This window comes from Oryx dammah, unplaced genomic scaffold (genome assembly GCF_014754425.2).
Source record: "Oryx dammah isolate SB20612 unplaced genomic scaffold, SCBI_Odam_1.1 HiC_scaffold_21, whole genome shotgun sequence".
Classification (NCBI taxonomy): domain Eukaryota; kingdom Metazoa; phylum Chordata; class Mammalia; order Artiodactyla; family Bovidae; genus Oryx; species Oryx dammah.
This window is the reverse complement of record NW_024070205.1, coordinates 29,736,886-29,761,207: the sequence shown is the minus strand read 5'-3', so window position 1 is coordinate 29,761,207 and position 24,322 is coordinate 29,736,886. Positions and strand designations below refer to the sequence as shown.

The 24,322-nt window shown below is 56.0% G+C and overlaps 1 protein-coding gene across 2 annotated transcripts; it reads left to right on the top strand.

Moving 5' to 3' along the window:
- The first annotated feature begins 3,893 nt into the window (after positions 1-3,893).
- NADK (NAD kinase) lies at positions 3,894-23,405 on the top strand. 2 transcript variants are annotated; one of them, XM_040264110.1, is made up of 12 exons: positions 3,894-4,065; positions 13,027-13,248; positions 14,741-14,824; positions 17,895-18,024; positions 18,269-18,377; positions 18,491-18,576; positions 19,467-19,569; positions 19,922-20,076; positions 20,228-20,327; positions 20,403-20,560; positions 21,166-21,248; positions 21,674-23,405. In XM_040264110.1, the coding sequence occupies exons 2-12, from the start codon at positions 13,076-13,078 to the stop codon at positions 21,852-21,854; spliced, it is 1,362 nt and encodes a 453-aa protein (XP_040120044.1). In that variant the 5' UTR covers positions 3,894-4,065; positions 13,027-13,075; the 3' UTR covers positions 21,855-23,405. The 2 variants fall into 2 exon arrangements, with proteins under 2 accessions (XP_040120044.1, XP_040120043.1); XM_040264109.1 differs by having other exon boundaries at positions 3,903-4,065; positions 20,391-20,560.
- Positions 23,406-24,322: the final 917 nt, after the last annotated feature.

The window sequence follows — 24,322 nt, the reverse complement described above, 5'->3', positions numbered from 1 at the left end:
TTACTTGAATGTTTTAACTGCCAACTGCCTCACAGAATGCCAGAGAGCATCTAAGGTGCTCCCTGGGCTGGCAGCCTGAGGTTAGGGAGGGAGGGTCTCCTGGGGTCAGGAAGCCTTTATCCTGGCAGAGGGCACCCCTGCTGCTGGCCACCTGCAGAGGGAGCAGATGGGCACAGGAGCCTCTGTGAGGGCCAGCTCACCCAGAGATCCTCTTGAGTTGGGGCCGGGGATGCTGAGACTGAGCCCTCTGCTGCCTTGAGGCCACTGGTCCACCTTCTCCGGAAAGTGGTCACTGAAAATGGGTGTTGGGGATGCCGAGGGCAGGCAGCCAGCCAGAGGTGTTAAGTGAGGACCTCCCTATTGTGTGGGTGCTGGTGCTGGGTGGGATGGACACCACGTGTGCACGTGAGAACAGAGATGGGGGCCCAGGTGACCCCAGGCTCCCTGCAAGGACTGTGTCCAGCAACCATGGGTCCAGGGGTCTAACACGCAGATGTCGGCACCTCTGTAGAGCTCTCTGCACCCTGTCCCTCACCTTTTGTATTTAATTTTAAAGTCCAATGTGAACCTTGGACTTGCTGGAAGCCCAGGACCCTCGGCGCAAGCACGCGGCTCCCAGGGCCTGGATGCACCTGGGACGTGACATCCCCCTGTCCCACCTCCTCTCCAGGGCGCCTGCTCTTCTCCTTTCTTCCTCCAGCCTCATCCCACAGCCTCAGTCCCTAGCGTCCAAAGTAGCCGCTAGTTCTGGTGGGCATCCCTCTTATCAGGTGTGATGTCCATACTCTGCCCTGGACCCATGGTTGCTGGACACAAACAGTCCTTGCAGGGAGCCTGGGGTCACCTGGGCCCCCATCTCTGTTCTCAAGTGCACACGTGGTGTCCATCCCACCCAGCACCAGCACCCACACAATAGGGAGGTCCTCAGAGCCCCTGTTCCCACCCCCAGGGTCCCTCCTGATGTGTGAGAGCAGGAAAAGCTGCCCTGCCCCCACCACTCTTGCTCCAACTCCCCCACATCTCCACCATTCCCCACTCCTGGAGTCCAGCCAAATGGAAGGGGCAGAAAATCCTGCTCTTTGACATCTTTGTGACCTGGGGCCAGTTACTTGGCCTCTCTGTGCCTGGGGTTCCCTGTGAGAAAACTGCAACAACAAAAGCACCTGCTCTGAGAGGCCTTGTGAGAACTTGGCGAGTCCCACGTGTGAGCGGGGGCTGCACCATCAGAGAACCCCCCACCCCCACCGTAGGCCCGTGCTGTCTGCTCCCTAGGCCCAGGTTGCCTCTGCTGGGGTTCTTATGGGCTCTTGGCAGGGCATGCCCACACAAACACAGGCATGCCCCTGTGCCTGAAGGTTTGGTTCCCTGCAGTATTGTGTTCCAAGTGGGCAGTTCCGGACACTGGTCCCTGGGGAGGACTGGGAAGGGTGGGACAGGAGGGGTCAGCAACCGGCCTGTTGGCTGGAGGCCAGCACTGGGGGACACCCCCGTCCACAGGGAGACGCCATGTCTCAGCCACTTTCCCTTTCAGGTGTGAGGCAGCCTCCCACCACCCTGTCCCACACAGCCAGGCATAGCTGAGGCCTACATCCCCCAGAGCTTGGAGCAGGACCCCAAACAGAAGTGCCATCTCCAGACCCTGCACCCAAATCCAAAGGTGCTTCCTGCCTGAGTGAGTCCAGCTCTGGGCAGGCAGCCCTGTCTGCTCCCTCTACAGCCCCACTTCCTCCATTTCCATCCCCCACCCTTGCTGTCCCCCATCTTTCCACCCTCAGAAGAGGAGGGGTCCAGGTTTGGGGTATCTAAAGCTAAAATGGTAGGGGAGCCATGTTTACAAAAAAGAAACATTAGAGTCCACCAGTGTGGCACTGTGAAAGGTCACACCCATGGCCTTTCCTGAACCCTCAGCCCCTCTGAGGCACAGTGGCATACCTGCCCAGCCCACATGGGCCTGACTGGCGTCCACCCCCCATCCCTACACCTACCTGCATTCCTGCTGCTGACCTTTCCCTCTGCCCCAGCTCATTCCAGCTCAGCCCTGCTCTCAGCCCAAGCAAGATCTCCTCCAGGAAACTTCCAGAGGCCTAAAGTACCCCTCCCTGCACTATCCTGGACCGCAGGGTGTAAGCCGGAGGCTCTGAGGCCTGGGAGAAGCCTCAGGGCCTCCTGGGAGAAACTGCACAATAGGTTCAGCTGAGGGAATCCACAGCCCCATCTTCTCATCTCTGAAATGCGGAAGCACTCCTGCCCGAGGTCTGCCTGATGTCGCGGGTGGACAGACTTCCGTGCTCACAAACACGCACCACACAAGTTCCCTTTAGAAAGGGGTGCACAGGAAGGGTGCCTGCTGGGTGACCTTGGCTTGTTACCAGGCCAGGGCTGCCTTCTCTGCCCACTCTGCCTGCTCTAGAAGGTTCTTGGGGCCCCTAGCCAAGCATTCGTATTATTGTGCTGCTGCTGCTAAGTCGCTTCAATCGTGTCGGACTCTGTGCGACCCCATAGACGGCAGCCCACCAGGCTCCTCTGTCCCTGGGATTCTCCAGGCAAGAACACTGGAGTGGGTTGCCATATCCTTCTCCAATGCATGAAAGTAAAGAGTGAAAGTGAAGTCGCTCAGTTGTGTTCAACTCTTATCGACCCCATGGACTGCAGCCTATCAGGCTCCTCCACCCATGGGATTTTCCAGGCAAGAGTACTGGAGTGGGTCGCCATTGCCTTCTCTGCACTAATAATATCCAAAAAATGCAACTCAAAAGGCTTTTCTTTTCTGTGGGTGTGGCTGGGGGGAGGTCACTTTGAGGAAGTGGTTGAGTTTTCAAAATAACCAGATATGGGGAAGTTTGGAGCTTGAGAAATCCCCCCAAATTACCACCATCTTTGCCCTGCTTGCCATTCACCCTTGATGATCCCATGGTCCTGTGGTCATGTAAGAGGTGTCCTTTGCTGTGCCCAGGTGTGTTCGAGGTCTCTGAATACAGGGCCAGGAGTTCCCAGCCAGAGATGTCAGCAGCAGGTATGCAGATGCATAAATTTAGAGGCCAGGCTGCTGCAAAGGACCTCGTTGTCTGCATGCGGCCTGGACCAGATGCTCTGTCCAGGAGGCCTAGGCGGGGAGGAAAAAGGTGGCTCACCCAGGCTCATTTACAGAGGCCCTGCATCATCGCATCCAGGAGCCCAGCACACCACTGGGACACTTGACTCACTGCCCTGGTGGTGGGTAACCTGTCAATTCAGCAAGACTTGGGTAACCTACCATGCCTGGACTTGGGGGTGCAGGAGAGCAGTTCCCTCCTGGGCCTTTCCTCCCTCCTTCTAGGTCCTTCAATGAGGAAGCACAACGTTGGCAGGTCACCCTTGAGGGCTCCCGCTTGAGACCTTGCCTAGAGTCCCTCAGGTCCAGGGGGTGTGCAAGGACCCGCCGGGCTGCTTGGGGTGGGCCAGGCCCACGACGGCAGGACCAGGCCGCTGCCTCCACCTGTGTCCTGTGCTGGCAGCCAAGGGGCGCAGTTCTATTCCAAAGTACTTTCCTTCTAAGCAGTGGCTAAGGAGTCCGCGGCAGGTAGTGTCACCACTAGCTGGGCCGCAGTCAGCCCACCTGGAGGGATGCGGGAAGGGCGGGGCCCGGGTTGGCGAACGTGCTTAGGACACAGCGAGGTGAGTGGACACCTAGCGTAGCCCTGAGGCCCCCGCTCCTCCCCAGAGGGCAACTCCTAGCTCGCACGCACTCTGCGGACAGTGCCTCCAACCCAGGCCTCGGTCCCGCCCTCTGTCCAGGTCCAGCTTCAGAGCCGGCCTCCCCACCTGCGAGGGGCGGGACGAGCGTGCAGCGCATGCGTATGGCGCCGGGCGCGCATGCGCGGGGCGCGGAGCGCGCCTGCGCACTGGCGGCGCGGCGGTATTGCTGCTCGGCGGGCCGGGTGGCTGTGGGGCCGGAGGCGGCCATGGGGCAGGGGGGGGCCGCGGTTCCAGGGGCCGGCTAGTGACGGCGAGCGGCGGCGGGGCGCCGGGACGCGCGGGTGCGGCCTGGCGAGGAGACGGCCCCGCAGGCGCCCGGGGCAGCGAACGGTAAGTGCGCATCCCCTCGGCCCGGCCTTCTGCCCGGGGTCGTGGGGTCGGGGTCGTGGGGTCAGGGTCTTGGGGGCGGGGCGGGAACGACCCTGCCCACTGACTGGCCACACCCTGCCCCGGGCGCCGGCGCAGGTGTCCGGGTGGCCGGACCTCGATCCCCGCGACCGCACTGTGAACGAGGTGGCGGGCCCGGCCCTCACGCGGGGCGGTCAGTTAGGGGTCCACGTCGCGGTATTCATCCTCGGAAAGCTCCTCTGTGCTCGGAACCCAGCGCCCAGCCGACGACCCCTGAGGCCGGCGGCTGGCCCGTCTGAGCCGGGTCCGAGCCCCCGGTCTCTCTGTCTCTGCGTTCGGCGCGCTCTGGTTCTCGTGGAGCCTCCTCACTCGCCGGGGACCGGGCCTGAGCCCAGGCGTACGCACTTCCTGCTGGACGGCGCCCTGGGCTCTGGCCGTGACCTTTGCCCCGTTGCGGGAACTCGAGGACGAGGACAGGGACCCGCAGGTGCGGCCGACCGGCTACGGCCCTGGGACTCGGGTGCCCAGGTGTCCTGGGCCTGCCATTCAGGTGGGCGTGGGATGGGCCCGAGTCGGCCCCGGGGGTGGACGGGGCACCCCGAGCCGGGCTGGAAGGGAGGCCGGGTTCACCCGCAGGATGACTGGAGGGGTCGGTTCTCTGCGGGGGCTGCGGGCCACCCCCCAGGCGCTGACCGACAGTGCACGGGGCCCAGTCCTGCGGGCGGGGCTGCCGGCTCGTCGTTTGCGATGTCCCCGACCCGCTGTCTCAGCCGAGTTCAGTGCGTGGGGCCGGGCAAATGCGTGTGTAGACTGTTAGCGAAAAGAGGAACTGGGTGAAGGTGTCCCGGAAGCGGGCTGTTGTGCAGAGAGAGCTAGATGTGCAAATACCTGGTTCAGCCCAAACGCGTGCGAGATCTCCCAGGGGTCGGGTCTGCCACTCTGGAGCCCCCCTCACGTCTCTGATCCTGTTCTTCCGCCCAGCAGGCTCTGCCGCTCTGCCTCTCTTCCGCCCAGCAGGTCCTGGCCAGCACTGGGCATCACCTACCAGCGCGAGAGGGGAGATTTAATAGGTACCTTTTATTGCCTCAGTGTTAAGGAGGGGTAAACTTTGCTTTTTCATTCAGCGTTTCAGCAGCTGTATGTTGAGAGCTCGCACTGGGCATCATGTTATGTTTATATTTGTGTGTGTGACTTTTGCTTATGGGCATCACGGTGTGTCTCCTTTCCTTCTGGGGAAGTTCTTTATCTTGGTCATTATGCACCCAACACTTTTCTGTTAAAACTTCCCAGTGTGGATGTCTTTTGAAAATGAACTGAAATAATTCTAGACTCCCAGAAAGTTTTGAAAAACAATACAGAGGAACGCCTGCACTTATCCCCACATCCGTGGCACAGTGACGTGAACCCTGGCACCTCCGTCACACTCCTTGCTGGGGTTCACCACTTTTCCGGGGCACAGCTGTGTGGCTGCCACCACAGACTCAGAGCTGGTGAGCCCACCCCAGGCTCCCCACACTCCCTGGCCACCAGTGTTCTGTTCTCCATGCACTTGTGTTTTGTCATGTCAAGAAAGTCGTGTAAGGGACTTCCCTGGTGGTCCAGAGCTTTTGACTCTGAGCTTCCACTTCACAGGGCCCTGGTGGAGAACTAAGATCTCAGATGCTGCGTGGTATGCCCCCAAAAAGAAAGAAAGAATGAATGAAAAGCGAGTTGTGTAAATGGGAGCATTTATCATGTGACCTTCCTTGCCCTGCAGTCAGCCTGGAGTCACCCAGCTGGTTTCGGAGTCCATGTCCACTCCCTCTGGTGTCCGGGCCTGCTCACCAGTGGGGACGCTTGGACTGTCTGTGGTGTTTGGCTGCTGCAAATTGAAAGCTGCTGTGAATGTTGAGGTGCAGGTTTTTCTGTGAGCATCAGTGTTTCTCTGGGGTAAATGCCCAGGTGCACTTGCTAGGCTGTCTGTTTAGTTTTTAGTTTTTATAAGACGGCATCAGCCCTTTCCAGAGTGTCTGGCCGTGTTCTGGTCCTGGGTGGTGTGTGAGCAGGTGTTGCTCTGCGACCTCCAGCGCTGAGTTGTCTGGCTGTTCTGGTCAGTGTGCAGTGGCATCTCACTGTGGTTTTAGTTCCTTCTGGCCCATCGGTATGGAGCATCTTTTCACCTGCTTCTTTACCATGGGCGCATCTCATCTGTCCAGTCAGCTCTTGTCTACTTTCTAATTGGACTGTCTGGTTTTTACTGTTGAATTTTGATAGTTTTTGCTATTTTATAGGTACAGATCTGTTGGATATCTAGTTTGAAAATATTTTCTGTCTATAGCTTGATTTTTTTTTTTTTTTTGGCTTTCTTTACAGGGTCTTCCACAGAGCAAGTTTCTAAGCACAGTTTACCAATTTTTTTTTATCTTTTATGAAGTGTGCTTTTTATATCATGTACAAAAAAGAGTCTGTCTAACTTTAGGTCCCCAAAACTTTCTCCTGCATTTTATTTACTTGTGTATTTATTCATGGCCATGCCATGTGGCTTACTGGACCTTAGTTTGCTGACCAGAGATCAAGCCTGTGCCCTCCGCAGTGAAAGCTTGCAGCCCTAACCACTGGACCACCAGGGAACCCCCTCTTCTCTATTTTATTATGAAGGCTTTCTAGTTTATGTGGAGTTAATTTTTGTGTCAGGTGTGAAGATTAGGCCTAGGTTTACTTTTTTTGCCTATAGATGTGAATGATTCCAGCACCCTTTGTTGAAAAGATTGTCTTTCCTTCCTTGAACTGCTTATATACATTTGTCAAAAATTAATCGAGTGTGTTTGTGTGGTTGTGTATCTGGGCTCTCTCTTCTTCGTTGACTTGTATCTGCCCTCCCCCAAGGCCACAGTCTTGACTATTACAGCTAAAGAGAAATCTTCAGAGTCACTCATCTGCCTTTATCCTTCTTAAAAAAAAAAAAGTATGTTTGCTTTTTACACATACATTTTAGAATAAACTTGGCCATATCTACCAAGAAATCTTGCTGGGATTTGTGTAGAAATCACACTAACCCTGTAGATCGATGTGGGGAGAACTGACATCTCTGCTACATTGAGTCTTCTCAGTTACATCTTCTTTGATTTATCTCATCAGGGTGTTTAAAATACAATTCAGCATACAAGTTCTCTGTGTATTCTGTTATATTTCATCCAAGTGTTTTTTTGGTGACTGAAGATGATACCGTCCCTGACTTCAGACTACCTTCTTTGCCTGTTGCCGTGACATGCAGAGCTGTGCTGATTAAGGGTGGTCAGAACAGACATCCTTGCCTGGCTCCCAGTCTTATGTTTTCACCATCAAGTTAATAGTAGTGGTAGCTTTTTTGTAGGTGCTCCTTACCAAGCTGGATAAGTTACCCTTGATTCCTAATTGCATGAGAATTTTTACCACTATTGGGTGTTGAATTTTTTCCACTTTCTTGCCCATCAGTTGGTGTATATGAGATGGGTTACACTGACTGAGCCAGGCTTCCGTTCCTGGGATACGCCCCACTTGGTGTCGATTGATCCTTTTTAAACATTCTGTGTTGTGTCCGTGTTGAGGATGCATCAAATAATGCATTACGCTGGGAGTCAGTGCGATGTAATTCTTAAACTGCAAGTAGAAGCTGAGATAACATCACTGGCATACTTAGCTGCAGAAGAAATGACATCTCAGCACTTGTCCCAGGGTCGGTTGAGAGGCTGTTGGAGAGATTTGGGTCCTGGTCAGTGAGCAGCTCAGAAGGTCCTGCACTGCTTGTAGGTGGAGGCCCCTGGTGGGGATGGGGGCAGCATTTGAAACATTTTTAACAGACATAAATTCATCTCGGCCATTTAGATGAGAATTACTTTGAAAAATGGTTTGTTCTTTTGAATGAATATATTGCCCATAATAGCAAAGTATGTAAAAATCCAATGATTATATAATCAGTTATAAGACTTCTGAAAATTTCAGCATCATAGGATTTAACTACTTCCTTGTCTGTATTTTCTCAGGATTATAGTAATCTAACTGGATTATAGTAATCTAACTAGATAGTTATTTCTGTGTCTTCTTGGGGTGATAGAATTTTCCACACCCTCCTAGGATTACCATATCGCCTGCATCTTCGTCCACACCTTCTCAGGATTGCACTACTGTAACTGGATAGTTATTTCTGTGTTTTCTTGGGATGGTAGAGTTTTCCACACACTCCTAGGATTACCGCATCACCTGCAGTCTCAGCTGGCTTTAAGGCAGGCTGGTGGCTCAGACGGTAAAGAATCTGCCTGCAGTGCAGAAGACCTGGGTTCAATCCCTGGGTTGGGAAGATCTCCTGGAGAAGGGAACAGCTACCCACTTCAGTATTCTGGCCTGGAGAATTCCATGGAGGAGGCTGGCAGGCTACAGTCCATGGGGTCGCAAAGAGTCAGACACGACTGAGCAACTTCCACTTTTCACTTTCCTGGCAAGCAGGTTTCAGGTTCTTGCAGCTGGTGCAGTGCCAGGATAGTGGTCTTCACATTCTGTTTGGCCAGGGTTCTGACATCACTGCCTATAATCATTGTCTCTTGATCTTACGTGTTACTGGAGCCTGGGGTATGTGCCCTGAGAGAACCTTATTGTCATTCAGGAGGGGCTACGTCAAAGGCCTCTTTTCCAGAAGATGAGGCAGGAAGGGTCCTCTCTCCTCCCAGGACCCTGGGCCTTTCTGCTGGGTCCTGTCGTCTGTGTCACTGAGGTCATGCCAGGGGCCCAAATACGAGCTCTGCTCTCCTCACTGTGTCACCTTGGGCTTTGGTCTCCTGGACACCCCCACGCAGCTCCTTGCAAGGGCAAGTCAGGCAATTTGAGTCAAGTGCTTGGACAGGGCCTGGCAGTGTGGGCGCTGGTTCTGCTGCTCACTGGTCATCCTGGCCTGGAGTGAGTGTTCACAGTCCCACACTATGATCCTGGCCTCCCTGGCCTGCTCTTCCCTATGGCTGATGTCCTAGGCCAGGGTAAGCATCCACACTCCTACACTGTGACAGCTGTTCTTTATGTTATTGTTGTTCAGTGGCTAAGTCATATCTGACTCTGTGACCCCATGGAATACCGAGTGCCAGGTTCTTCTGTCCTCCACTATCTTCCGGAGTTTGCTCAGATTCATGTCCACTGACTTGGTAATGCTATCCAACCATCTCATCCTCTGCAACCCCCTTTTTCAGGTCTCAGAGTGAAGCCACTACCAGGACTCTTAGTAACAGCTTAAAGCAAGTTTTTTTGTTTTTTTTAAAAAACAATATTTCCTCTTAAAGTTGTAAATTCACGGTCCATCACAGCAGTTTGTGGGGTCCCCATGGGGATTAAGTGATATACATGAGTGAGGCAATCAGAGCAGGGTCAGCACAAGAAGGCAAGCAATGAGGTTAGTGATTGCATTTTTATCTTGGGCAGTTTTTACTGAAATGAGGGAAACGTGTGCATAGCTTTTGTATATTAACTGAGCCCAAACCTGCCTTCTTGTATTTCTTGCGAATTTGTCCTGTGTCCTTTCAGGCATCGTGACCTTTCTGTGTAGCCAGACTCGTGAACTCACTCTGCCCCCTCCCCACCCCACCCCACGGCTGGTGGTCTTGTCCTCATCTCCAAGCACTTGAGCCCGCCTCGGGCTCTCCATCCCAGCACCCTAGCACTCTTGTGTCCTCCACTAAGCATTCCAGGATTCCCCCAGACTCGTATCCAGACCCGTGTATTTGGTGTGTCCCGGGTTCAGTGCTGAGAGCCTGTCTGGTTCTATGGTTGTCAGTGTTACCGTGTGCTGACAGAGCCCAGCCCCTCATGTCCCCGAGCTCTGGGCTTGAACTGTTACCTGCCAGCACGTCATCTCCCCTTGGCCAGTAGTGATCACGTGAAGTCAGGCCCGAGAGATGCAGAGTTTCTGCAGCATTGCTTCTTGGGCTGTGAGGAAGTCAGACCCCTGTGAAGAAGAACTCGGCAGCAGGTGGTGGTCAGGGTTGAGGAGAAAAGGAACTGGGCACCGGTGGGTAGGAGCGGGAGGTACAGGTGTTCTCTTGAGCAGGTGGCATCTGAGCACAGATCCAAGGGACAGTCGTATCACGGGTGAGGTGTCTCAACAAGTCGTGTGGCCATGCTTTCTTCTCTGTTGGGTAAATGTCTCAGAGTGGAAGGGCTGTAGCAGATGGCAGAACCATGCTTAATTAACATTTTAAGAAACCGCCAAACTGTTTTCCAAACTGGTTACCCCGTTTTCATGCCACCAGCGCTGTCTGAGGGTTCCATTTCCTCCTCAGGCTCTGCGACACTTGGCGTGGTCAGTTTTCTTACATTTTAGCTGTTCTCCGTAGGTGTGGGATGATGTCTCCTGGTTTTAATTTGCATTTCTCCAGTGACTAAGGATGCTGAGCATCTTTTCATGTGCTTTTCAAGATGCAACCAATGTATCTTGGGGAAGTTGCCCAAAGTTGGTATCTTTTGCCTGTTTTTTTAATTGAGTTGTTTTCTTACTAAGCTTTAAGAATTCTTTATATATTTTGGAAGCAAGTTCTGTGTCATATATAAGTTTAGCAAATATTTTTTTGTCAATTTCATATTTTCATTAAGATTTTTGTCAGCTCATATTTTCATTTTCTTAATAGTGTCTTACAAAGGGTACAAGTGTCTTACAAGGGTACATTTTAGTGAAATTCAGTTTGTCAGGTTTTAAACTTTGTACTTTTTGTATCCTATTTAAGAAATCTTTGCCAAATCCATGGCCATGAAGATTTTCTCTAGTGCTTTTTTTTTTTGAAAGTTTTATAGCTTTTATTCTTACATTTAAGTGTATGATCCATCATGAGCTGACCTTTGCTAACTTGTGAGAAGAACTGAACTTCATAGAATTGGGTGTGGCTGTGGAATTTACCTGGAAAGGTCTGGAGGAAAGATTGTCCTCTCCCTGTTGACTCTCCTCGGCACCTCTGTTGAGAACCCCTGACTGTTGTCTGGGTCCTTTGTCTACGTGTATGTCTCTGTGTCAGTACCATACAGTCTGGTTGCAGCAGCTTTATAGCAGGTCATCAGATCAGATAGCATTAGTCCTTCAACAGGGCTTTTTTTTTTTTTTTTTTTTTTTTTTAGCTATTCTCAGTCCTTTTAAGTTTCCAGTTTCCAGCTGAATATTAGAATCAGCTTGTTACTTCTGATAGAAAAGGCTGGGCTTGGGAAGAATTGAGATCTCACCAATACCATGTTCTCTGGTCTGTGAACATGGCATGTCTCTCCACTGACTTGTTTGCTTTCAGTTGTGTCCACGGTGCTTTGAAAGTGAGGTAGAGCAGGAAACCTAGTGATTCAGTATTTGTGTGTGTTGTGAAGTGACCACCACAGTAAGTCTGGCACCACGTTTAATCACCAGGCTTTTTTCTCATGGGAACTTTGAAGACCTCCCCTCTCAGCACCTTTCAAATAAGCACAACAGTATCACTGACCGGAGTCACCATGGTACGTGCTACACTCTGTGACTGACTGACTTTACAACTGGAAATAAGGCTCACTCTCCTTTTGCTCACTACATCCGTATATGTCTTATATCTTAGTGCTACTGTAAATGGTATGTTTAAGCTTCAGTTTCTTTTTAATTTTTCTTCTTTTTTTGGCCACATCACAAAGCTTCTGGGATCTTAGTTCCCTGACCAGGGATCGAACCTGGGCCCTGGCAGTGAAAACACAATGACTGCTGGAGCCTTTGGTCTGGGTCCGGTGTAGGAGTTAGTATTTCGCAAGCTCCTGATGTGAGTGTAAAGTGCATGTGGAGGCAGGGGACTCGGGGGCCCTCACCTTCAGCCTCGTTGTAGAGGCCCGGGACTTCTCTTGGCCCCTGCGCTGTCGCTTCTGATGCTGGCACCTGCCTTGTGGTCCTGCCCCATTCCCCTCCCTTGTCCTCAGGGCGTCTCGAGCCAGGAGGCAGGCTGAGCTGCTGGGCCTTTCTGAGCGCGGAGGATGGGCAGGCCCCATGGCCCCAGCAGCAAGGCCAGGCCTCTCCCGTTAGTCAGTGGTTTCCTAAGAAAATGACCTTTTGGCCCAAATTCTCAGAGTGTAGCTCTTTCCACCGTCATCCAAACTGGCTTGTTCATGTGGTTTTTGCCCAAGCTCTGCTCTGCTCTGCTCTTTCTACTTGTCGGCGCTCTGGTTTCTGCCGTATTTCTGTCACTTCTCTTAGGCTCGTTTGATTCCTGCTCCAGCTCTTTGACTAGGCCTTGGCTGTTGACCGCTGTTCTCAAGGACCTGGGGGCAGCTCAGTGGGCATGTGGACCCGGCCTGCATTCCCTCTGTGCTGTAACATCACGTTGGTCTGGATGGGCGCGTGGACCGGGCTCGCGCTCCCTCTTGGCTGCAGTGTCACATGGGTATGGGTGTGGTTGTGAGCCCTCAGTGGCTTAGGAGGAAGTTGAGATGTTCCCAGGTGGTCGAGGACTGTTGTTTTATGTCTGCTTCCATCTTTTCCTGCTTTACTGCATGTGGTTGGGAGATGAAGCTCTTGGAAATTGAAGTTTTCTTTGAGGACCAAATAAGTCAGTTTGGGCAAGTGTTTCGTTGGCCCTGGAGGAGAGTGTGGCTTTGTTTGCAGGACGAGGGTGCAGTGTGCCCATGGTTGGTCTTCAGTCATGTTCACCCAGACTTTTCTGGGTGAGAGGTACCTCATGACCGTTAATTCTCTCATCAAAGTCCCAGCATGTGCCTGCGTGCTAGGCTGCTGGTTGTTACCTCACTCTTGGACTAGTCCAGGAGTGGCCCCATGGCCCCATGGGGATTCATGGAAAACCACAGTTGTTAAGTGCCTTTGGGATGAAAACAGACTTCTCAGACTGGATAGGCTGGACTTCAGCCATTTTCCCTGATGAGGGGTGTAGGTGTGTGTGTACACTGCTTTACTTTATTTTATTGAAACAATAATAATATTTATTTTATTAAATCAAGGCATCCTGGGTTTTCGGGCCAAAGTCCTCCACGTCCATCAGTTGCAGAAATGGAACAAGAAAAAGTCAACGGGAACAAGGAGCCGTGTGCAGAGGCATCCTCGTACCGCTGTTCTGCATGCCATGGGGACGAGGACTGGGGCCCGGGCCACCCACTCCGGGGCCGCTCCAAGTCCCGCAGCCTGTCGGCCGCACCTGTCCTGGCCAGCGCCCGTGAGTTCAGGTACTGGCCTTCTGGGCCTGTGGGGGTGCTCAGGAGGCAGGAGGGGGTTGTGCTGGCTGGCATGGCCTCCCAGAGGGCACTCCCAGCCGAACCTCCCAATGCCCATCCTCACTGTGGAGGCTGAGGTGTGGGGGTGCTGTCCAGTGTGGCCCCAGGCCCTGGGCACGCAATGCGGGGTGGGAAGGGTATGCCGGCCTCAGTCATGCGAACGTCGCTCAAGTCCAGGGCGAAGCTGTCCTGGCCAGCACTGCCATGGGTGCGGGGCCTGAGATGCTTCCGTGTGAGCAGCTGCGCCACCCTCCCGTGTCAGAGTCCCAGTGCGGGGCGGGAGACCTTGGCTGCCAGCTCTGCGGGGTGGGGTGTTCCCGCCCTTTCCCTTCAGAGAACGTTGAACTTGGTGCAGTGGCAGCGGGTCAGAGGTGGCTGCTCTCAAAGGTTGACTGTGATGCAGACTTAGAGAAACCTGCTGTGAACAGCATTTCCCCAGAGGCCAGGCCGTGGCCGGTGGCCGCTCCTGCATGTTCTTGAGCTGGGGAGTTGGGGGAGCCCTTAACCAGGCCAACTCTACTCTGCTCGGCTGCCCTTCACAAGACAATAGGAAATCTGCCTTGTCCGTGTGGGGATCTGGCGTTTGTTGAGCCTTGAGATGGGCAGAGACGAAAAGCAAGTTTGCCATATGTGTTTGGCTATCTTTGTGCCAGTATTTTTGGTGCAGAAAGGGACCATGAGGGGATCTTCCTGTGGTCCACTGGGGAGGTGGCAAATATCCCTGGTCAGGGAACTAAAATCCCACAAGTCATGTGGTGTGGCCAAAAATTAAAAAAGATAACCAAAGGGACCACAAAGCCTCTGGAGCTGGCACTCTGCGTGAGGGTGGACACACCTCCGCCCTGTCTCCATGGGGCATCCACATGGCTCCCAAGGACCAGCGCTGGACCTTGAGGGGAGGACAGGGAAGGCCACCGAGCAGTGTCGTCCCTAGGACGTGTGCTGGCCATGGTGCCCTGTGATTCAGTTGTGGCTGGAAATGCTAAGCTGCTCAAGTGCTGTCTTCTTCGTCGACAGTGCAACTCAGCATGGGTGTTTTGTTAGAACCCGGATGGCTGGGGGATGGTATCTGAGGTCTTAATTCCCAAGGACATGCCCAACAACTGGTCCTCAAGTAGACTTGCCTGGACAAGAATTCAGAGCCGCAGGCCCGTGCCCCATGGTACATCCCCTTTTTCTAGGGTGGGGCCCGGGTGCCTGCCCTGGTTTGGGTCCTTTGTTGTAAGGAGTTTCTGGGAGTCCCCTCTGAGGGCAGTGCCACAGCATGTTGCCCTCAGAGCAGCTCTGGGGATCAGGTAAGTGTTCTGGGACCGTTGCTCAGGTGCTGGCAGATGGCGGTGCTCAGGCTGTTGGAGTGAAGATGGCAGAGAGTCTGAGAATCAGTGCCTCGTCCGCATGTGTGTCTCTCAGCGACTGAGGGCCCACCCTGCATCCTCTCCCACAGGAGGACCCGCTCCCTGCACGGGCCATGCCCAGTGACCACGTTTGGACCAAAGGCCTGCGTGCTTCAGAATCCCCAGACCATCATGTGAGTCAGCGGGGGGCTCCACGGGGATGGGGAGCTATGGGAGGTTCTGATGCTCTGGGGAGCAGGGCATGGGCCTGGCAGCCACGTGGCACTGTCCCCGACTCCGCAGGATGAGAAGGTGGTGGGGTCTGCTCCTTAGGCCATAGGAGCTTAGACAGGAAAAACTCAAGGAGAAAAAATAACGTATTGCATGCTGATGCATTTGGTGACTCACATGTGTTTCTCTTCATTACTATTGAAATGCAGAGATGTCAGTTGGTGTTTTTTGAAAATCTGAGGTGTTTTTTGAAAATCTGAGTTGACTTGTTTGAGTCACGCCTTGTGGGCATGGCTCTCTTTTTAAAGATAAGCCCTGCATTTTAGCAACACCTGCCACCTGAGAAACTAGTTAAAAACTAAGCAGTTTGGGTTGCTTCACAGACACTTAGACCTAGGCTGTCTTCCCCACTCGTCCACCGCCGCCTCCTAGCACTGGACGCTGCCAGAGAGGGGCCGTCGTCTGTTGGCTCTGTGTGTTCTGTCTCGGGAAGAAGACACGCAAATGGCTCCGGCCACCAGAGCTTGGCGAGGAAGCAGCAGAATTCCAACCAGCTCTGCGGTCGGGCCTGGCAGTGGGCTGCCCACTGCATAGACCATCTGTGCCCCCTCCTCGAGGGAGCTGTGGAGGGTTGACGTCTATGGGGGGTAGGCCAAGGCCCACACCCAGCACAGCAGCCAAACTGGCAACTGGGCCCCCAAACCCTTCGCCTGGCTGCGCCCTGCTGTGCCCGCCCTTTGTGGCCTTCGCTGGCTGCCCAGACCCCTCCCTGTGCCCCAGCCCTGCACTGCCGCGCCCTCCTCGTCACTCACAGCCCGGCCTCAGCACATGCTGGTGGCCCTTGGCTGTCCAACCATAACTGGCCGTTGCCGCCCTGCCCAGCCCACAGCAGCCCAGGTATGTGTGCTTTGCCCTCACAGCCCTTGGGTGGGGTCTCAGGGCAGTATCTGAGCTGCTCCCCAAGGTCAGGTAGAGTTGTGGGGTGCTCCAGGCAGAGGAGCAGGTGCCCCAGAAGTGTCGAGGGCTGAGCAAGCAACTTTCTCTGCCCACTGGCCCTGGCTCAGCTCAGTCAGATGGGCTGAGCACCTTGGTAGGGTGTGATCCCTTCCTGTGTGGTCCCTGCCCCTCCTACAGCCTGGCCAGGGGCAGGGGTTGTGTGCTAACCTAACTTCTCCCCTGACAGTGTAGAGGAGCTGATTACGAGAGTCTTATCTTCTATTTGGTTGTCTCACATCTCACCAATGAGTGCGTGTTTTCTGTTATGTTGAAATGTTGGAATTACTAGCATCTGACGCCTTCAGCTTTTGAAACTGTGGCTCACGTGGGTGTCTGGCCAAGCTGTCCAGCGCCCAGAGCCTCCTTGGGAGGGGTCAGTATCCTTCTTCGCAGTGACCCAACAGGAAGTTGAGTGACCAGTTGGCGCCCAAGACCGAGCCGATGGCGCTACAGTGGCTTTGGCTGGGTGTGACTGACTCACAGGTCTGGAGGGGCTGTAAGCCTAACCTACCTGGTCAGTGGGGAGGGGGCTTCAACGTCTACCTCACCAGCCAGGCAGATTTCCATCTGCCCTCCTTCTAGGCCCAGAGCCAGGTGGAGTGACGAGAGGCCTGCCAGTGCCCGCCCTCCGCGTGTAGGCCCCTCCCGTGGGCCAAGCCGGTTCTGCAGCCCAGGGCTGTTGTCTGCAGCTGGACAGGGCCCGTCCTGACCGCCCAGAGCGGCAGAGCTCAGCAGCCAGCTGGTGAGGAGCAGTTGTCTGAGGTCTGGCCCCTTTGCTGTTAGAGGCGATTGGACAAGAGGATGGTGTGAGCAGTAAGATCAAATATAGTTTGTTTGGTTTGAGTTTTCATTTTAGGAAGCTCTGCACTTGTTTTTTGCAGCCTTTAGCAAATCACTTTACTTTATGTTTTGCTTTCAGTTTTGAGGAGACAGACAGCGGGGTTATGGTGCCAGTGCACAGTTGGGGAGTCTTGGGGGGGCTGGGGTGCATCGCACTCCCGCCGTTAGTGAAGCACGACCGAGATGCTGGGCACCCAGCACCATCCTCCGCCAAGCTGCGCGTGTGACCCAGGCTGGCGGAGATGCCGGCAGAGGGCCATGAGTGACCCCCTCCTTTGCAGAAACGCCTGGAGAGGGTGAGTGATGGTCAGTCAGTGACAGCCTGCAGCCAGGGACCTACCACTTGTTTAGTGGTTCGCATCATGGTGTGGAAGGTTGCTGGTGGGGCCGTCAGGTTCTCAGGGAGGCACCGGCCATGGGGCGTGATCTGGAGCAAGTGTCTCGGTTGGGGAACTTGCGTCAGAAGGGCCGTTCCCATGGCCTGCAGTCCTCAGGGCTGTTTCCCAACAGGCGGAGGTGCTGCCTGGGGGCCAGCCCTAACGTGAGGGCTTGGTCTCAGACACCCCTGCCCCTGGGGGAGGACCTGCTGCCCACAGACTGTACCAGGCCCTGCCCCTTTCTGACCGAGGCTGGGTGCCACGGGACTCTTGGAGCTGTCATTGGCAGGCAGGCCCAGCTGACTTCTTTTGGTTTTTGTTTTTTAATTTTTTGAGGAGTTTCAGGTTCGCAGCAAAAGTGAGAAGAAGGTGCAGAGCTCCCTGTTACACTCCTCCTAGCCTCCCCACCGTCATCATCCCCGAAGCCAGTGCATGTGTGACAATGAACTTACACTGACGCGTCGTCGTCACCAGAGTCCTCTTTGTATCAGGGTCCTGGACACGCATGGTGACATGTCCTTGCCATTGAAATCATACAACACAGTCTCACTGCTCCAGATCCCGCCACTGGCTTTAAAAGAGGCTTTTACTGTGGAGGCAAAGGTCCACTGAGTTGCGTGGGCCTGGGTCAGCGGAAAGCCCAAGTCTCTATTGGCTGGTCTGGGTGCGCATGGGACGTCCTCTGAGCAGGTCCCTGTGTGGGCCTCGTCCCGAAGGAGCCTCAGGCAGGGGCACGGCCGGGCATGAGGAGGGTCGCCACACTGTGCAGGTGCCAGCGGGTCAGCCTGGGCCCCGTGTGAGTGCTCCTCTCCCTTCAAAGGCACATCCAAGACCCTGCCAGCCAGCGGTTGACATGGAACAAGTCCCCGAAGAGTGTCCTCGTCATCAAGAAGATCCGGGACGCCAGCCTGCTGCAGCCCTTCAAGGAGCTCTGCGCGTACCTGATGGAGGTGAGTGGGCATGGGCGCCAGGCTCTCCTCCCATCCGCTCAAGTCAGGAGGCCTCGTAAGCCAGGCGCAGGAGCTCAGAAGTGTTTACTGTGAGCCCAACAAAGGCACTTTGCATCTGAGAGACCGAGGAATCGTGCCCCTCTCCCCTGACCCCATCAGAAAAGCCTGAGACGCAGAAGGAGGCTTCTAGACCAGCGCCCTAACCTGTCTTCCCGGTGGGGCTGACACCACCATGTCCTTCCAGGAGAACAACATGGTCGTGTATGTGGAGAAGAAGGTTCTGGAAGACCCCGCCCTCTTGAGCGATGACCACTTCGGGCCGGTAAAGAGGAAGTTCTGCACCTTCAGAGAAGGCAAGTTGTCCCTGGGTGGCAGGGTGCTGCCCCCAACCCGGCGGGCTCTCTGGTACCCCTGCCTTGGCCCACGCCCAGCAGTTGGGGTGCTTGACGTCTCCTGTGTCTTCCAGATTACGATGACATCTCCAATCAGATCGACCTCATCATCTGCCTGGGGGGCGACGGGACCCTGCTATATGCCTCCTCCCTCTTCCAGGTGAGGCCCCAGTTGCCTGAGGCCGTAGGGCTGCAGGTGATAGGACATGGAACTGGGACTGCTATGGGTGCTGTAAGCTGTGCCAGGCCAGCTGATGGCGCATGAGGGCCCAGGGACCGGGCTGGGAGGAGGGCGACCCCTGGGAGAGCTGGCGTGCGGGCTGAGTGAGGGGGCCAAGAGTCAGGGGCAGGTGAGAGCAGCAGCCCCAGGCCGCCGGGGAGGCGTGGTGGGGGAGGGACTGTGGAGGCTGCAGATGGCAGGGATCTGCTGGGGAGGGACCTTGCCAGGGTGTGTTAGGAGGTCGGGTGGGCCCCCAGGGCGAGGCCTGGAAGTGGGAGGGAGCCAGGGGGGCAGGAGGGTGGAGTCCAGCAGGGCCTGGAGCAGCAGCGGCTGGCAGAGGCTGAGGTTGAGGGTCCCGGGATGTCCCACCTCCTCAGAGCTCTCATTCTCTCTTGGGAGCCTTCTCGGCGGAAGTGGCTGCAGAGCCGCCTGGTGGGACCCGAGTCCCACCCTAGGCTTCCTGCCCCGGCTGCCTATGCTCTTCCCTGGCATCTCTGTGGGGGCTCATGCCCTCCCAAGCCTGCTGGACATGGCCTGTGTGTGTCAGAGCCCCCATGTCCTGCTCTGCCACACCTTCCTGCCCTGCCACACCTTCCTGTCCTCTGGCCAGTGGTCGGTCCCCCTGCCCCCATTTCTTGTCAGCTCTCCAGCTGTTCTTCTTCTGGCTCCCAGGCTTCTGGCTGACCCTGCACCCTGTGTGTCAGCACCGCCCCCTCCCCCCACCCCCCCACCCCTCACAGGGACCGTCCAGGTGCAGGTCCATCTGGGCTATTGCTCACGTGCCTTCCGCGTGGTTTGGCCAGCGAGTGACCTGTCTCGTTGGCTTGCAGGGTAGCGTGCCTCCAGTCATGGCATTCCATCTGGGCTCCCTGGGCTTCCTGACCCCCTTCAACTTCGAGAACTTTCAGTCGCAAGTTACGCAGGTGATACAGGGTGAGTTGGGGTGTTCCTGAGCCCAAGAGCAGTTCCCATGGGGGATAGTCATCCTGCCTGGTGTGGGAGGTTTTTAATGATGCTGAGAACAGCGCTGAGTGCTTGGGGCTCAGAGGACTCTGATTCTGAGGGTCAGACACCTTGTCCTCACAGAGAGGAGCTGAAGCCACCATAGTTCAGCTGCCGTCTGTGTCGGGCGGCAATGGATTGATTTCCACAGGAGCCCAGGGTGTCGCCTTCCATTTGTGTGAAGATGGGAGGGGGTCCCTGGTCGAGGGAGTGGGGAGCTCTTCTGTGGCATGACTGTCCCCACCTGCTGACTTCCCTGGGTATGACCCCTGCTGGCCTCCAGGGAACGCAGCTGTTGTTCTCCGGAGCCGGCTGAAGGTCAGGGTCGTGAAGGAGCCCCGAGGAAAGAAGGTGGCCGTCCCCAATGGCATCAGCGAGAACGGGGTGCTGGCTGCAGGCCTGGACGTGGAGGTTGGGAAGCAGGCTGTGCAGTACCAGGTCTGTGGGCCTGCCCCTCCCCAACCAGGTGCCGGGCCTTGCCCTCAGGCAGGGGGTGCAGGGCAGGGGCTTTGGGCTGGACCTCCTAGGGAGCCTGGGAGCGGCCCACGCGCTGCCCTGCCTGCTCAGTGTGCGGTGGCCTCGCCCCCAGGTCCTGAACGAGGTGGTGATCGACAGAGGCCCCTCCTCTTACCTGTCCAACGTGGACGTCTACCTGGATGGACACCTCATCACCACAGTACAGGGTGATGGTAGGTGGGCATAGGGCCTGCCCGGGGGTGGGCGTGGGGGCAGTGCCCTAGCCTGACCTGCAGCCTGTCCCGCAGGCGTGATCGTCTCCACCCCGACAGGCAGCACGGCGTATGCAGCCGCCGCAGGGGCGTCCATGATCCACCCCAACGTGCCCGCCATCATGGTCACGCCCATCTGCCCCCACTCGCTGTCCTTTCGGCCCATTGTGGTGCCCGCGGGGGTTGAGCTGAAGGTCAGAACCCCCACCCTTGTTTGTTGGAGCCCTTGTGGGGCTGCCTGCCTGCCCTGCTGAGGGCGGGAGGGACTCTGTCCGCTCTGGCCTTTGGTCATGTGTCCTTGCCCCAGAGGGTCTAGTCGGCGGGGCGGGGCTCTCAGCCTGAGTGGGTGGGGACGGTCGGGGTGGGATGGCCCTCAAGCGATTAACCACTGCTGCCTGGCACGTCCCTGGGGCCACATTCTGGTGTCTGACTGGCCTCACTGCCCTTCCACATCCACCTCTTCTTTCCCTGGCCCGAGCTCCCTGCTACAGGCCACCACGGGCCAGCACGTCCTTGATGTGAACCTTGGCGGGCAGGGCTACGTCTGCTGGACACAGCTCCAGGCCTCTATGCCCTGTGGGCCTCTGTGCGCTGTGGTTGGTGTCCGCATAGTGCAATGACTTCATGGCCTGGAGCTGACCTTGGCATGTGGTGGGCACTGTGTTGCCTATGAAGTTGTTCCTGGCTGGTGCAGTGCCCCAGGGTGGGGTCCGTGGCACTTAGCTGTGCTCAGAATGCATCTGATCCTCAGAATCAGAGTCCTCTGAGCCCCCTACACATGTGCTGCTTGACCCTTCAGATCATGCTGTCACCAGAGGCAAGGAACACTGCATGGGTGTCTTTCGATGGACGAAAGAGACAGGAGATCCGCCACGGAGACAGGTGTGTGGACTGTGGGGTGCAGTGCCCAGGGCAGGTGGGCCCAGGGTGGCGGTTAAGCTGTGGACCTCTGCCTGGGTGATGGCGCCCTACCAGCTGCACCTGCTCCTCATCTTCCCACCGCCTTGCCCTGGGAGTCCCCTTCACTGACCTGGGTGGAGTGAGGGGGTCCACGGCTCTGTCCTGGGGGGCACAACGGCACCACTGAGCCTCTAGCCCGGCTGTCCTCAGGGCCAGACTGGAAAATGGCCAGGTGCCCATGACACCAGAGGACATGGGGCCAGGCTGCACAGCAGAGGGTACAAGCAGAGCTGAGGTGATCCAGCAGCCAGGCTGTCGAGGGTCCTGCACGGTGGGCGGCAAGGGGCTCAGCTCCGTGAGGGGGCTCAGTTCTGGGAGGGGCTACATTCACCTCCTTTCTGCTGCAGCATTAGCATCACGACCTCTTGCTACCCTCTTCCCTCCATCTGCGTCCGCGACCCCGTGAGCGACTGGTTCGAGAGCCTGGCACAGTGTCTGCACTGGAATGTGCGGAAGAAGCAGGCCCACTTCCCAGAGGACGAGGAGGACGTGGACGAGGAGGGCGGGGAGGAGCGGGCGGGGAGCTAGGCCGGTGCCCTGTCTGTGCTCTGTGAACGTCACGGGCCCCGCGCCACTTGTCTCTGGCCAGAGGAAGGGCCTGCAGTCTGCCTTGTGTCGACCAGATCAGTTGTTTTTAACGTTTTAAATCTGACTTTTCTGCATTTCTAAACAAGCCAGTCAGCAGGCCACACAAGCTCTGAAGTCAGCCCAGGCACACCCACCAGGCAAGCAGTCAGAGCCCACTCCAGTTGGGGATGGCCGAGCCGGGTGGTTATGGCTGAGGTGGGTGATGGGCTCCTTGTGATTCCTTGTCAGGAAACTTCCACGAATCAGTCTATTGAAATTGAGAGGGGATCAGAATGAACGGGTCTATCCTACAGTCTTGAAAATAAACGTCTCACGGCCAAAAATCTCCCTTCAGCTTCACAACGTCCCTGAAAGCCACTGGGGGGAGTTTGTGCCGAGAGCTGCTCCCCAGCTCGGGTTCATCCTGAATCTGCCAGGCCTCCTGCCTCAGTCCCCAGGCCTGGTCTCCTCCCTGCTTCCAGTGATGCCATGGCAGGCAGGGGTCGGACCACACACATTCCTCGGGAAGCAGGGGTATGCCTCCCCACCCTGGAAGGTGTTTTCAATCCTGTGTCTACTTTTCAGAGATTCTTTTAAACTTTTCTGAGAGTGCTTATGTACAGATTTTCTTGTACACACTGTGAGATTTTTGCGGGAGGGCTTGTGCTGTGAAGTGGGACCATTCTGTGCTGCCCAAGTGGCCATCTAGAGAGCTGGGTGGCTCTGCTCAGAGGGTCTGGCACTTGGTGGACCGGGAAGGTATGCTGCTGCTCTGGCTTCTCCCCAGGGGCCTGGCTTCAAGGGCACATCTGTCATTCCAGCCCCTATGCCTCTCTTGCTGGCTGACCGACTGCCTGGGCTGGGCCCACAAGGAGTCTTGTGAGGGTTGTGGTCAGTGGGCCTCTGGTTACTGGTGCCTAACGGGTGTCCTGGTTTTGAGTAACTGAATAATTTCTGAGCTGCATTTTCACCTGTGAAATTGGCCAGAAACGATGGAGGGCCTGTACTTTCTCGAACTCACTTCTGGAGGGCCAGAGGCCGGGAGGTTGAGCTCCGCCCATCTGGAACGTGATGGTCTGATAGGAGGGCACCTGGGGGCTCCAGGGCCGGCCCTGTAGCCTGAGCACCGTGGCCACTGTTCACGTGTCTGTCGAGAGCTGTCCACCCGAGTGGCTGTCTGGGCAGCTCGGCCAGTGCTGGGGTGGAAATGGGCTCCTACCCTCTGCCTGCGAGCTCCAGCACAGAGGGTGGCCCACCAGGCCTCCCACAGGCTGAGGGGGCGACACCCTCAGCTTTAGCTCCAGAAGAGTGGTCAGAATGCAGGTCACGCATTCAGACAACAGAGCAGGTGCAGACCAAGTCCTGCAGAATGATGGGGAATGACCTAGGAAACTGGGTTTTTGAAGTAAATTCTTAATGTTTCATATTGTTAATATCTTGAAATTTGTTAAATGTTGAAAGCCTTATTACTATTTTCAGATTCTTTCAATAAACAGACTTGTTTAAAAATTGGGGTTTAGCAACAACTTTATTTGGTTCTTTGTAACCAACACCAAATCACGGAGGGGGTGGGCGGGCCTGGGGAGTCCCGACGCACTGAGGCTACCCCTGGCACACCTGTAGGGGGTGTGTGTGGGGGTTCACACTCCAGCAGCACCCCACCCGTCACATCCTGGGGACAGGCTTCTGGGCCTATCCTGCAGGAACCCAAGCTCTGGGCCAGGGGTTCCCCACGGAGGCCAGTGGGTGCATGGTCCCCTCTGGTTCTGGGCCTACCCCTCTCGGGCCTGGGCTTAGGCGGGGCCAGGCTTTGCCAAGAGCCTGAGCAGGTACTTTGGACACAGACACAGCCTTGTGGGCTGGGGCCTGGGAGCTGTGACAAGCACCCTGTGGGCACTGCTGCGAGGCCAGCACAGGACAGGTGCAGTGGGTGTCCCAGCAGCGGAGCGGCTCAGGGCCTGCTCGTTGGGGTCAAAGGCATGTGTGTGCGGTTGCCTCCCCAGCTCCCTTAGCACCCAGGCACATGTGGGAGCATGACCCCATCCTGCATGGGAGTCTCAGTGGCTGTGAGGCCTCTGCTCTCTCCTCTGCAGTGGGGCTCGGTGGCCAGCATGTCTTCCTGGAAGCCAGTGTGTCCGTGGGCAGTGGGGTGGGCATGCTATCGGAGCCCAAGTTTCTATGGACTTAGCTGAGCATGCGCGGACCTCAGGCTGGGCCCTGCTGCTCCAGGAGCAGAGGATCTACTTGAGGGCAGGAGTCAGCCCACTGGCTGCGGTTTCTGGACCGCAGGTGCAGGCTCTGTTGGCACAGGCACCACCTGCAGGGTCACCGTGCTTATCAAAGGCTGTTGATCTCTGAACTTTGACCTTCCAGGCTTTGTGGAGCACATGGAAGGGGGCGGGGAGCTGGAGGCACAGAGGCCGCAGGAT

What these genes read in the sequence shown, in the direction of transcription:
- NADK (XM_040264109.1), top strand. Translation starts at nt 13,076, where the DNA reads ATGGAACAAGAAAAAGTCAACGGGAACAAGGAGCCGTGTGCAGAGGCA. An exon ending in CAGAATCCCCAGACCATCAT is followed by an intron (nt 14,825 to 17,894) that starts GTGAGTCAGCGG and finishes CTCCCTTCAAAG; the next exon opens with GCACATCCAAGACCCTGCCA. An exon ending in GAGATCCGCCACGGAGACAG is followed by an intron (nt 21,249 to 21,673) that starts GTGTGTGGACTG and finishes TTTCTGCTGCAG; the next exon opens with CATTAGCATCACGACCTCTT.